The sequence below is a fragment of the Aptenodytes patagonicus genome, chromosome 2 (genome assembly GCF_965638725.1).
Source record: "Aptenodytes patagonicus chromosome 2, bAptPat1.pri.cur, whole genome shotgun sequence".
In the NCBI taxonomy this organism is placed as follows: Eukaryota; Metazoa; Chordata; class Aves; order Sphenisciformes; family Spheniscidae; genus Aptenodytes; species Aptenodytes patagonicus.
The window spans coordinates 113,064,379-113,079,109 of NC_134950.1; the positions used below are offsets into that span (position 1 = coordinate 113,064,379).

The following is a 14,731-nucleotide window of genomic DNA, read 5'->3' on the forward strand; positions in this document are numbered from 1 at the left end:
CCATGATTCAGCAACAGTTTGCAGTCTTCCTTCTCTCCTTGTCCCATTAAAGGGACAAAGTTGAAGAAAATCAGGCCTAGGGTCTTCTGTGCAATAGAAACCAACATAGGTTTTCAGTACCAAAACCAAGACTTCAGCCCAGCTGATGTGCATAGACTGCAACACAAACGCATGCAGGTAAACATCGCAATATCAGCTGAAGCAAATGCAGAAGGAGAACATGCTGAATGACAGCTCTGCTGTTTTAGACTCCTTAGCCACTAACAGGCTAGCCACAGAAAAGGAGAAGCAGCGTGCCTGCATGCAATCAAGAAAACCAGGGGGCTGAACCGAGAAGCTGGAAGCCAGCTATGCTCTTTTGCTTTCCGATGTCCATAATTAGGCCATTTCATTGTTTCTCCTTTTCTCGCTGCCAAACTCCACTGGAAGAGAATGTCAGCCCACAAACTCAGCCATCCTGCATGTCCTGAGGAGAAGCCACCCTTGACATTTTATCAGGGCCACATTCTTACTCTCTGGTTATTTTATCCTCCAGCAGTGCAAAAGGACCTTGAAGTGAGAACAAATTAGATTGGCTGGGGGTTGCCTTTGCCAAGAGAAGACTTCTGACCAGTATTGAGTGCTTCTAAAAAGCCTATTTTCAGCCTCCATCAGCACAGCTGCTACATCCCTCTTTGGATAAGGACAGCCTGTGTGCCACCTCAGCAGTTAACTGACTGATACAGAATGGTGGGACCACATTCATATCCTGTGTCCTCCTTTGAGTGTCAACTCCTGGCATCCACACTTGCTGCCAGCTCCCACAATCACATGTACTGTGACACATACAGCAAATTTCCCCTTCATGCCTGCCCGCCTCTAGGTCTGTGTCTCATGCACTTTACTGACAGATCTCTGCCAAATCCCTGATCCTCTATGTTAGTTCCAGCTCCTCAGCTTGACCTGGGACCCTTCAGCCAGATACATCTGATGCTTGGAGCCACAGAGAAGTTACTGCTTGGTGGATGCCTCATGACAGGGCCTTCCACTTAATTAAGTCCTGTAAGAAGGCATTTTTCTCAGACTAGTTTTGAGGTCATCCCCCCTGCCCCTGCCATGTAACTTCCCCCACGCAGGCTCACCTGTCGCATAACCTAATGTGGTACCTAGTTTCTTGACTATCCTCCTCCAGGTAGGAGTATTCAGTGACATTTCTGCTGTCTTTTTACCCCACTCACACTTTCATGTCTATACAGTTTGACCTAATTATCCCTAAACTACTTTACAATTTGCATTTTAATTTGAATACATCTATTTAGTCTATTTATTTACTTTTACTCTTTCCTGTAGTGGAGATATTGGTCTGACAGGGAACACCAGTAAATCACACCCATTGTGTTAGGCTCCTTTAGGTCCAAAGAGATTCCTTATTCTTTGCTGTCTGTTGCCATTTCAGGTGTACTTTAAAAACAGCAGGCAGCAATTGAACTCTCAGATCTCATTAATACCTACCAAGCCCTTCCAACAAGCAGCAGCAGATTAGAGAGTATTTCTTCAAGGTGATGGGCAAATGTGCCAAAGTTGCCTTTAATTTATATTGCCACTGACACTTTTCAATCACATAGGTTTTTTATTTGCATGTTATACTTGTTCTGCTTTATATGATGTCTCATCTCTGTGTAAGAACATGACAATCTATGACAATCTAGCAGCAGCCTTTCATGCTATCCAAGTTTATATTTCCATTCTGGGTTATGCCTACCTTCAATGATTAACAACTTCATAAATTACATCCACAAAGTACAACCCATACTGAAAGTTTTAATGTGTCATTCATCTTTATAGCTAATTAAGCCTTTTGCATTAAGACAAGAAGTCATGAAATACATCAAAGCACAGTTAGGTCAACAACTATTTAGCCAAGAAAGGAATTTAAAAAAAAAAAAAAAGGAGGGATATTGCTAGAGTCATTTCCATGTTTTAAGAAAAGTCTCAGCTCAACGCTCAAACTGCTTACCTCTCCTTGCCAGATTGGGTTAACAGTATTACACATTATCTTAGATCTCTTCTCCTGTCCATGATGAGGAAGCGCAGGGAAGATGCTATGTTTTCCAGGCTGAATGGAAATCTTCAGGTAAGGATCTGGATTGAAGAACATTCCTTTCTTCAGACCAAAAGCCTGGAAATCTGAAAGAAGGTAAATAACCTGATTATTTTTCACATTCCAGGTGCTCTCTGGGATGTTAGGAGAAGCATACAGGAAACTGGTAAGGAATTCAAATAATATGGCAGGAATATGAAACAACTCACAATGTTTCTTGTGAGGTAATGTAAAGCCAAACCATAAAGATCTTGTGATTTAGGATTTACAAATGATTTGTAATCATTTGTAATGTAATGAAATTGCAAATTTTACAACCTGATTGTGCACAGTGATCTGGTTTCTAAATCAGTATTTATGCAACTTAAAGCAATCTGCTGTTTTTTCTAAGGAGCTAAGCACTTGCTCAGCCCGACTCCAGTGGCAGGGCTACTCTGAAAAAGAGATCCACTCATTTAATCACAGAGACATGGCATTCGGTACCCAACGTACGTCACTTCTCCTAGGTATCAATTTTATCTTTCTATGAATCTTAGCTTTTAGACCACTTTTTTTCTACACAAGAAGTCATTTTACATTTTTTCTATTTTAAAACATTTCCTTCCCTGCATGGGTTAACTTTACCTGTAGTAACTTAGGAAAACTCTTGTATATAATGTCCAAGTTTTAAGCAGGGCTTTCTAGCTGGCAGAACTACCAGGGAGTGTAATATGAGTCGTGCAGACAAAAAATCCCCAGGCACTTATTTCAAAATTTACTTATAACGTTCTGAAGAAAGACACAAAATCCATTATGATTTGTCCCTGTGAAGCCAATGAAATGCAAACCAATCTACAGATATATCATTAGTTTTGGCTCAACAGCTACAAACTAAAGCCTCTGGCCTTCTCTTTTTCCAGATACATTTCTAAGCTTTCTTTGGAAAATATAAGCACTTATTCCTATTAGCGAGTTCAGTAGCTAATTTATTTTCCACGGCTCTTTGCATGGAGATTCTCCTCCTCTGTTTAAAGCTTTATTTCACATAGGGCTATAAGCACTGAACTGCATTTTGGCTACTTTCTCTTGCTGTATTGAAGAGATACAAAGTATTAGTCAAGATAGTTTCCAAAACTGCTTCGATGTATACCTAAACATTCAATTTAAACACATTTTTTTCTTTTAGGCAGGTTTTGAAAACATTAATTTTCAAGTCTTTTAGTTCTCTTCTGATTAAAAACCCAATTATTCTGGCAGGTTGCAGGAGACCATGTAAAACCCTCCAGGCAGATATTTTGGATTAATCTGAAAATCATACACATTCCACACCAACATCAGCATTTTTTCCAGAAAACAGCTGTATCAAGAATTCACTCAGTTGTATTTTGCTTCCTTAACATATGGTAATAGCCAACGCAATAAAATGTGCAAGTTAAAAAGAACCGTTTTTGTTCAGGTTGGTTTTAGTCGTCTATTCCAGCACACAATCCATGTTGCAGATATTCAAAAGCTGTTGGACAGACGGTCCTGAAACAGACTGTATTTTAAGAATCTCATTCTTACGACGTTCTCTAACAATTAATAAAAAATACAGGATATCACTACTAATAGCCTATTTGAAAGTACTTTGCTGACAGTATGCACTGCTGTGGTCCTAGCAGCACTATTACACAAAGAAAATTATCTGGTTCAAACTGGTAACACTGATTTTTTTTTCTGAGCGTACAATCTCTATGTAACCAGCATGTATTTCATCTAAGCCCTGCTGAAATCCTACACGGCAAACTCTTTTCCTTTGGAAGTTGTACTGTTCGAAATACATTCCAGAAATAGAAACCAAGATTGCAAAAGCACTATGAATGACAAGGCCCAGCAGTGTAATAGTGTCAGGCTGCTAACATACGAGAGGAGAGAAAGACCTCTGGGATCTTACTTTCTTTCTCTCTGATGTTTCCTCAAAAGATTCTGAAACTGAAATATTTATTGCTATGTATGTTTCTGATTTGTTTCCTTCAAAGAGAGACCATGCTATCTTTGGGTACCACTGTGCAAAGAAATGGTCTATTGATAGACAGAAAAGAAAATAACTAGCACTCAATTATATATACTTATATATTATATATCATAAAGAACATACATATTATGATGACCTACCAGCCTCTTTCCAGTTATGGGAATTAAGCACAGTCATGAAGGTGAAGGTACTTCTAACCTTAGTTAGTAGTCTAATTTTTGTATTTGGATGAGAAAAAATAATTTAGCTAAGCACACAACAGAAAATTTCATTTGTGTCATTTTCTTGCTTAAATTGCATAACACAACAAATTCTGTAAAAATGTCAGTTAGAAACTTCAATTTTTAATGTCCAAAGCACACATACAGAGAGTGGAAATAGATTTCTCAAGGACAGATACCCTAGTTATACTTACATATCCCACTAAAAATTCTCAGCACTGTGAAAAACAGAGCATCAAAAATACAAAAGCTCTGAATAAAGCTACATGGGCATCTGCAGATATCCAGAAGTTGTCCATTTAATTTGAAGTGGAACCTATATGGATGCTGTAACTTTTTGTAATCAAAGGCTCAGGTACTCTCTTACCACTGCTGTGTAACATCCCAACAGAAGAATTCCAGCTATTCTGCTTCCCCAAATGAAAATATTTCTCTCTCATCTGTATTGTCTTCAGAAAAAGGTTCTGAAGATACTAAATGTTTTCGTGACGGTTTAAGGTTAACTGAATTTAAATCTTTGGTGAAACCAATGAATTCCATAAGGCTTAGATAAGTCTTGCTGTACACTGTAGTTTTACAATGTATTTCTTAGAGGCATACAAGGAAATGCTACCAAGATAACTCATCTATGCCTTTGCAAAGGTGTATTTTCATCCAGTCTCTTAAAAAAGTTATTAATATACCATATGTCAGTTTCTCATTTACTCATAAATCACACTTTAGCATGAAAGAGGTTATCTATATCTACCAGTTTAATAATGTCAGGCCATCTCTCATGAAAGATGACAGAAGGAAGGAATCCAGGTGGAGACACAGCAACCACAGACTCTTTCACTGCTGCAGACTTTCAGTTATTTTAAGTACATGCATCCTAACCCAGCTAGGCTCACTTTGTTGTACAAAAACGTCTTATAGTAACTGCTGCCTGCTGCTGCCCCCAAGTGAATTATGAATTTCTTCCAACTTCAGGGCTTCCCTTCCACATATGCTGATCTCTGGGTGTCTGGATGAGACCTAAGGAAGCTTTGCTCTAGGTCACTTGCATACAAGTAGCCTCTGTCCCTAAGGTAGGCCATAGACTTCCCTGTCTGCCTTCTAAAGGATCATTCTGCAAATCCATTTTCCACGCAGCATCACAAACTTTGGGGCACTGATGACTGGAGAGTGATGAAGACTATTTTTGTGGCAATCTGGAAACTAGCATGTATTTATTGGCAAAATGTGGAACCAGGTGGGGATTTCAATTCTGACGGACACAGCTCGAACACATCTGTGTTTGATTTTGCCTCAATAAAAGTAACTAAGCTTTCAAAAGGTCAGGGAAGAGGTACAATTTGGATTTGCAAGTCACATTTTGTCATGCTCAGCAAGGAGATTCTCTGATGGTAACGATCAGCAAAACTATTGTGAAGATGGTATTTCAGTTCCCTGCAGACATAGAAAGGGACTGGTCCAGACCCATGCTTGTAGAAGCATGACAGAAAAGGATGGAGAATCAGAGCGAGAACCAGAGTCTGGAGCAGTCTGGTTTCTAAATTAATTACTTTTAGTCTGATCATCAATCTAAGTTCTAAGTTAAAGAATTTAGAAGCTGTTCTCCCCAAGGGATGAGAAGCTTTCGCTAACAGCTTTGGAAGAACTTTCCTAGAAATAATAGACAAGGATATTCTGCACAGTTTATAAATGTGTCCCAAGAAGACTGAGTCCACCTAGTCTCTTGATGGTGCATAGTTTACTTCACCGAAGTAGACAGAGTCTACAAACCAGCAGAAGGGTCAAAGACCAAAACTAGTAGCTCCGCTGCTCATTGAGAAACTGATACTGATATTCTAATACAGTTGGCAAATTCATTCCAACAAAGGACAAGTACTTAATGTCCGTCATGTTTCCAAGCACCATCCAACTGATATCAACAGATGACTTGCAGCTAGCTATATTGACACTTGTGAGAGAGATCATTAAGCCCCAGCAATTCTATGGTCAACTCACTGAATTCACATTTTTCCTATTTAGCATACTAGCCATGTGTTTTCAGAACCAGGAAATAATACATATGCCTCATGAGTCATCTGACCCTCTGAGAAGATGAAGACATCTTGAGTTAGGCCAAACTTGCCCAGGAACATATCTAAAAGCATAACTAACGAGGGGTAACGGTTTATAAACTGAAGGAGGGTAGATTTAGATTAGACACTAGGAAAAAATTCTTTACTGTGAGGGTGGTGAGACACTGGAACAGGTTGCCCAAAGAAGCTGTGGATTCCCCCTCCCTGGACATGTTCAAGGCCAGGTTGGATGGGGCTTTGAGCAACCTGATCTAGTGGAAGGTGTCCCTGCCCATGGCAGGGGGGTTGGAACTAGAAGATCTTTAAGGTCCCTTCCAACCCAAACCGTTCTGTGGGTTTATGATTCTACTGCAAAGTTACCAGGACACTGGGAAGACCAAAGAGTCTCTGGAAAGACAACAGTCAATTTAGATTGTGATTTAGCCTGATGAATACCAAAATGGGATGTACTCTTTCTATGATCTGCTCATTAAGTTCATGCACAATAAACCATCTTCATGATCCGTCACCACAAGAGAGTTGCTAATTAGGATGTCAATGGACAGCTCCAACAATTCCCTTCAGTTTTCCTTTGTAAATTCCCAAAGAGCTATCAACTTGGGTTCTGGCACTGAATAAATGTACTTTAACAGGACTGGTATCTGGGTTGACTACCAATGAGGTAAGGTAATTGCCAGGGTGCTAATACATCAGTGTTTCTTTTGTAGAGTGCACTTTGCAGAGCTTAACCAGAACAAGTAGGACCTGTCTTAGGGGGTAGCAGTTCATATACTGAGCTGAGATACCTAAGACATAGTGATGGCTTCAAAGGAAGGAACAACAAAACTCTGCTTGCTCAAGATTCAACAGGAGGCACATAGGTATTGCCTCTCAGCTGTGTGCTTTTAAAGCAATAGAAATTATTTTAGTATTAGTAGTATAATAACCTTTCAGTAGTAAGAGCATAGCAATATTGCATTGGCTTGGAAATGCCAATTTGATTCATGCAGCAGTACATGATACTAAAATTTATTGTAAGGAAAGTGACCACAGATTCACAGAAGTATTGTATCTGGTATTAGATTTCAAGAAGCAAATATTAAGGGATTTTAGAAATCAAACAGTAATGTGCAGTGATATGATGTCTTAAAATCCAACACAGCAAAATAATGCAGGGGAATTGAGAAAGATACTACATAATGTACAATAGATTACTGACTTGATCAGCTACTGAATGAGGTTCTGCAACTGGTGATATGCAAGAGGTTAAAACAGACAATTGAAGTGGTTCTTTCTACTCTCAGAAATCTACAGATTTATAGACAGACTCCATTTTCCTTTTAAAATAGAACGTTAGAAAGAAAGAATTGGCTGGTGTAGTTGCACAAGGAGGTATTTAAAGATCTGAGATTTAAAAACAATTACTAAGTGGAGCAGATAAGCCAAAACATTTCTGTCACATGAGACTCCCAGGCAAAATATTAAAGACAGTGGAAAAGAGAAGAGAATTTTTCTAGCTGGAAACGCTACAAGGGAAAATGAAAGGGATTCTCATTTGTGTAAGGAAGGGGCAGCAGAGGTATCAGGAAGAAAACAAGTCTATTAATAAATGAAAAGGAGTGGAGAAATTAATTATTCAAAAATGGCTGAAACACAGGCTACATTTTAATTGTCTTCATCAAGAAGGAAAACACAGAAAGTCTGAACAGCTAACGTGAACAGCTTGACACAGCGAGGGGGAGTTTTTATCACTGCAAGCGATTAAACACTGGAGCAAAGTACCATCTCTTGGTACCCTCAGATCCAGACTACACGCCTGTCTGTAAGATATGTCTGAGCCAAACTCACACAAAGCTCGACATCATGGAGCAAAGTGGCCTGTGTTATATAGGATAATGGAGCAGTTGAACTCAAAGCCTTTTAGGGCCTTTAAATCTGTTAGTCTAGAGCACTGCAGTACTTTGAAGGCACAGGTGTACTGGAGGTGGTAGAAAGTCACCTCACCTTCGCACAACCTCTGACAGGCAAGAAAGTCGACTGATTAGCAACTCAGGTTTATAAAGAATACATCTGGGCAAGTTAGCGTGAGTTGGGGAGGGCTGAAGCAGCAGCAGGTTTATAGCAATATTAAACAAACAAAATTTAGTGGCTAGAACCCTGTTATAAAGTCAGTCACTAGGATCTCAAAAAATGGTTGGAAGGTAAAGCATATTATATATCTGCATTCTGATCAAGCATTTCATGGTAATGACTATTGTCAAAATGACCCTTAGTGGACCTAATACTATTTTCAGTTGTGATTTATACTCTGACTTCCATAAACCGACAACTGATGTTACCTGAATGTCTGGTCTGAAAGCCACACAAAAATAAGTAACAACATTTATGAGAGAGTTGTGATGAGGATAAATGCCTGAATGTTTGGGAAATACTTAGATCTTCTGGTCATTTGTTCCACAAGAACACTTGTACATAAAGAGTGTGCAAACACATGAGATATATGAAATATTAAAGCTTGAAAAAAGTTATTTGATGCGACATATAGCTAGGAGGCATATCATGCAAACCGCATGATAACACCTTCTAAATATACCAGCCAACAGAATGGTTTCAAGGGCTTTCAGTGAACGTGTTATACTGCTGCTAAACCATGAACCTTCAGTGAAGTGGCTGGTACATCTTGGGAGGCTTAGCACATTTCTTCTTTCTGTACTTCATGCGAGAGAGCTCTGACACTTTCAGCCACCTTATTAGAAGCATGACATTCACTGGTAATACCAGAAAAGTCATGTCGGAAAGTAAACGCAAAGTGGCTGCATAGCTTTCCTTAAACACTGTATTTAATCTAGCTAAATTAGGCTTACAATATTTCTCTTGGTATTTTAAATAATGAAAGCTGTAATAATACAGCCATCATATAAACGATTAAGAAGCTTAATCGTGGGAAATTATCTTCTTTGAGATCAGCGTTGCTAATGAACCTATTAACCTGAACTAGCCTTTTGTAGGACCAACTTCCAGTCTCCAAAGAAGCAAATACGAAGAAAACAAACCTACTGATGTAATGCAAACTCTCAGCTATTTCTGTTCTCAAGAAGCTAGCGATCTCCTCTTGCCCTGAAGCATCAGTTTACACTTTTTTCTTTGTTTGACATTTTTATTCAATCCAGAAATCTTTTCTCAAGCAAAACATCCAGTTAGATTTTGTCCAAGCAAATACTCAAAACTACAGAAATAAAGCACTTTGTCACCAAGTTTTAGAAAGAAGCTGTTTCTGCACAGTTCATTTTAACATAGGGTCTCACTGGAGCGTCTAGGCAGTAGAGCAAGCAATACAAGTCAGCCGAAATGGACCAATGTTGTTCAGCATTTCTAGGGATTTGGCCTACTTCGAGATTTTTCTCTCCCATTCTAATAATTTTTTCTTTTAAAAAATTGATATGGTAGAAGGCATAGCTCTTCTCGCATTCTTTAGATGATAAACTGCTTAGGATATGAGGACTCTGTGTTGGTGCTGTGCCTAACCCAATGGTCCCCAGTCAGACTAATGGTCCTATACTTTTTTTTTCTTAATTGCAACTAAATCAGTCATAATTTGGAAACCTAACTTTTAAGTAATGACACTGAAGGTGACAATATACCAAAATATAGATATCGAAAAGGAGAAGTCTGTATGAGCTGAAAGGGCTCATGAGAATAGAGAGGTTATTGCTGCGATAGTAGTGCAAACGGAAAGGAATCCCAGTTCGTTCCAATGCCTCTGGAAGACCTGGCTTGATTTGCATTGTATTAGCTAACATAACAGATATAGGAATAGCAATAATTTTACTTTGAGAGAGACATTTTTTTGTTGTTGTTGACTAAGTAAGAAGGTAATAAATAAATCCTTGTGATATGTTAATCTGTTAATATCAGAAAGACTGAAACTGAGCTATTTTGATACCAAAGATTTTTGATAAAATAATTGTGAGCTCAAAGCCTTTCAAATACCTGGCTGTGATAATGCTGATAATATGGATGTTCCTAGTTTGGAACAGCACTGACTTGCACACTTAATGTTAAAGAGATATAGAAGTACTAGTTGACTTTAACACAACTTAGAGGGAAGCTTCAAATAAATCATACAGCTGAACCAAACATGTAATGTGATGCTTGTCCAAGCGTAGGACTTTATATAGAAAGGCCTATACTTGTAAAAATTTTGAACGAGAGTAACTCTTTTTTCTCTGTACTGCTTCCTCAAAGAATTTCCAAGTCAAGTTCAGCATCTTTCTCTTTGTCTTCCAGGAGCTAAAAAACAGGGAAACCAAGTAGCAAGCATAAAACTCCAAAATGAGAACCTTGCTCACAACTACTCTTTTGACAAACTGGTTTTTTTCTACAGAAGTGATTTACAGATTGTTTTTACCAAAGCCAGATCAAATGGTCTGTAACTGCTTCATGGAACCATATTAAGCTTTTAAAACCTGCAGCGACATGCCAAGTAATGAGGCTGAACAGCCTTCAGAAAGTTTAGAGGAGCGAGAGCAGTCTTCTGGCTCAAGAAGTCCAAGAGTCACTGCTGAACAATACAGACAAGCTTGTGCACCATGGCGTGTGGATCTGCCTCAGGTCCAGACCAAGACTGTGGAACGTGCTCTCCAAGAAACAGAGGACTACCACAAATCACGTTTTGCTCTGTAAGTAAAGCACGTACCTTTGATCTTGCTTTCACTGACCTACATATATAGCACCACATTTAATCATCAACAGGAAAACCTAACATGGCCCCAAACTCTACTTGAACAAGACACTTCAGCGCATAATTCTCATTGAAAGAAGAGAGTGTAGTAATAATAATAGATATTAATTCTCTGCCTCAGCGTCACTTCTAGAGCAACAAGCAAAAAGCATGCATAAATGCATACGTACGGGCATATACATACACACATGTACATGAAAGGTTTTAGTAATTTCAGTTTCCCACTTTCTGGGCTTAAAACTTGCACATCAGCAGTGACCTACCTGACAATGAAAAACTTATCAGTCTGCGACTTCCTTGTCCCTGGATTGAATCTTCATTGGTGATGCTTTTAAAAATCTGTTGGAAGAAAAGTAATGGTGAGAGAGAGTAGTCTTCGGTAACTCTTGAACAGACAAATTGCTTAGTAACTGTCTTTTTTTACAGGTTCTTAGTTTTACAACTAAGAATTAGATGACCATTAATCAAAACAATGTTTTTATCCAGGTAATAATTTAACCACTAGTGGCCTAAGTCATCCCTTCCTAGAGGCTTCTCCTTAAGAAAACAGAATGATACAAAAATACTAATGTGATTTTAATATAGAAGTTTCTCACCCAAAAAAGAACTGCTTATTAGACAGGACATAAAACTAGCGCATAAGGATGGGAACGTGGTCTCACCTCTAAAAACAACTTCTGTCTTCATAACATCTTATTACTAGCGTAGAAAATCTTGTTCCAGAAAGTTTATTGCATGCATGTGGGAAAGACGTCTGAGAGCTTACTAATACCCTGTACAAAAAACAACTGTGAATTATGATAACGATAAGTATTGAAGGTGATCTGGAAAAAAAAAATAATTGGTAGTGACCCTTCATACTCCAGAGTTTAGGTTTTAATGTCAGTCTTTGGTTCAGAAAGTTTATTGGTGGGCTGCTGTTATGCAAATTAGGACCCAGGCTACCTTCTGGCCACAATCAGAGCTGAAAAGCAAGAATGCCTTTGAGCCAGGGTCTGGGGCATCAGCAGGAACCCACCAGCAGCAGTTTTCACCGCTGTTTCCCTGAGCAGAGCAGAGGAGATGCCATTGGCAGTCAGGCTCCAAGTTCAGCAGGGAGGTGCTGCTACTATTACTACCTCCCACCAACTTTGGAGTCAAACCAAGTGCTGCTCTGCTTCCGGGAAGCCGCAGCTCCTCACCGCTCTTAGCATTCGGCTTTCAGGCGAAAAAGAAAAAAAGCATTTATGCAGTGAAGTTCCAATTTCTGCCAGGAAACAGTAACCGAAGTCCCACTCAGATGTGACTCATTGCTCAGTATATTAAATATTGTGCATTTGAGCTTAACTTAGAAAACAAGCTGCTCTTTGCCCCCAGAGAGTTCAAAACCTGGGCAAGGGAGCACTGCAGCCCAGCTAGCAGGGATTAAACAACAAGCCCAGCTAGCAGGTCAAGACACAGATGAGGCCTGGATCATAAATATACAGGTTGAATTTAGATACCATCATAAAAAAAGGGGGCTCTGTTGGACTTGAATTTTTGTCATAATAATTTTGGTTTTTACAGACTATTTAAATAGGAAAAAGGGTACTGGGTAGAGCTGGACTATGAGCAAATTCCAGTAGAAATATCCCTGTTGGAACACAGCTAAGCAATTACAATCACACTTTTGGACTTCTCAGCTAAGCAGGTTTCAATCTATTTATTAAAGCCACCACTGATTTCTAGATAGACGCACATTTAGATCAGTTATGTGTGACTGAGAATTTTATAACAAGAGCTCAGTAACCTTTACCAGCCGAAGTTGTGATCCCACCAAGAAACAAATGATATTTCCTTGTCAAGATGTATTTTTCATACTGTTTCACTGCCTGGCATTTATTACACATTATCCTTTAATGCTTACTACTTATGGTCTTGTTCATGATTTTGTCCAGGACAGTAACTGGGCCAACTGACCTAGATATACGCACATTTGCAAAACGTGCTTTTTTCCAGTACTTAAACATTTCTCTGGGGTTTTTAGATCTGCAACGAATCAGTATGAATAGTTTAATGGTCTATGCTTTGAATAGACTGGGGTGGATCTCATGGGGTTCTGCAAATACTGGCCTGTTCAAAACTTAAAAATATGTTGCTATTAAATGACCCTTTTTAGGCCATATCTACGTTAGTGAAATCGTATCGAGACAGTTATACTAGGATATTACACTGGCAAAGCATCCCCAGCATAGCCAAACCTGTACTGGCAAAGCTTGGCATTATACAAAGAGTAATAACACATTCAGCCCCAATAAGTGAAACAACAATAAAAATTTATTTGCTCCTAAAGGATCCATCTATCCTGTGAAGTAGGTGTACCCCACATCATACTGTCAAGTGCTCACCCCTCAGTCACACAATCATGGGGCTGCTGGTAGTGCTCCCCCAGTTTCTACTTGCCCCATGCTTTCCCATGGAAATCAAGGCAGAGGGAGGCTGGAGTGGGGTGAAAAAGCAGGGTACATCCCAGATCTCAGCCCAGCGATAAGCTGAGAGGAGGTTGGGGTGCACATCTGCACCCGGGAGCTGGGAAGTTCTTTTACTCCATAGGCACAGCATTTGTGTGTTATATCAGGGCCAGGTTTTTAAATGACCTGATTGCTAATAAATGTTCCCCCTAGTTTTCAATGGAAAACAGCTCTTGTGATTTAGTACTTTGGCAATTTTGACATAATTTTCCTAATCTTAGATTCCCTGATCCCAATGCAGTCAGAGTTTTAAGGAGGGATGTGTCCACAGCTTCCCCTACAGTGATTGCCCCTGCGAAGACCAAAAGGCCGTTGGAGCCAGCTTATGTCCGGCATGGGGCAGCCCTGGCCTCTCCTCTTATCTAGCTCCTATTTTCATAAAAACCAGAGACTTACTTGCAAAACCCTTAAGGATTTTTTCAGATGCCAAAAAGTCAGACAGCGTCATAATGGCAAACCAAGCCTTACAAGCACCTCCTGGTGAGAGGAGTTTTGCCCCCCAGATTACCCCTGCGGACACCAGCGGGGTGCACCAGGCAGGCAGTTGCTTGCAGAAGCAGGCTCTTGCTGCATCAGCAAGGTCTGAAGTTGCAATACGAAAGTAAGGCCTAAAAACCAGCCTTGCTGCGTAAACAAATTATATGCTCCCTAGTTTATCCCAGCATAACTCTCCGAGATGCAACGTTACATCAAAACGCTAGGCATTTTGATAACGTCTAGCACTTAACCTTAGTAATCTGAAACACACCACAACACTTTCTTGAAGTTTTTCTGATTTTCTTTCTATCCAGGCAGCCAAGAAAGGGAACGCACAGCAGAAAGGCTGAAGGAGAGAGGTGCTTATCATTGGGCTGAGACCTGGGATGCACCATTAAAGACTTCATACAACCAAGCCAAATACCTCCTGTATAGCTCTCTCCCAAACTTGTGCTGGTCTGCCACTCTCCCCACACGTATGCTGCACCTTCTCACCCGCAATACAGGTCCTCAGGCACGGCAGGACACGTGCCAGAGGAGGTCACGAGCAGGTAGACGTCCTCTCTCAAAGGAAGGAGTGATTATGCATGGATGTACCCAGGGAAAAATATTAGGAAGGCTGAGAAAGTGATTTTACTTTAATATCGACGTTTCAAGGAGTCAGAAGGAACAGCAGGAGAGAAAG

General features: G+C 39.8%; 1 protein-coding gene across 5 annotated transcripts in view; it reads right to left on the reverse strand.

The window, feature by feature from the left end:
• HECW1 (HECT, C2 and WW domain containing E3 ubiquitin protein ligase 1) overlaps nt 1-14,731 on the reverse strand; it is a 271,819-nt gene that overhangs the window by 90,068 nt on the left and 167,020 nt on the right. For all 5 annotated transcript variants that reach the window (XM_076330766.1, XM_076330763.1, XM_076330764.1 and 2 more), the window contains 2 exons: nt 11,344-11,419; nt 1,997-2,166 (listed from right to left, as the gene is read on the reverse strand). In XM_076330766.1, coding sequence (XP_076186881.1) covers nt 1,997-2,166; nt 11,344-11,419 — 246 coding nt within the window. The remainder of the gene's footprint in view (nt 1-1,996; nt 2,167-11,343; nt 11,420-14,731) is intronic.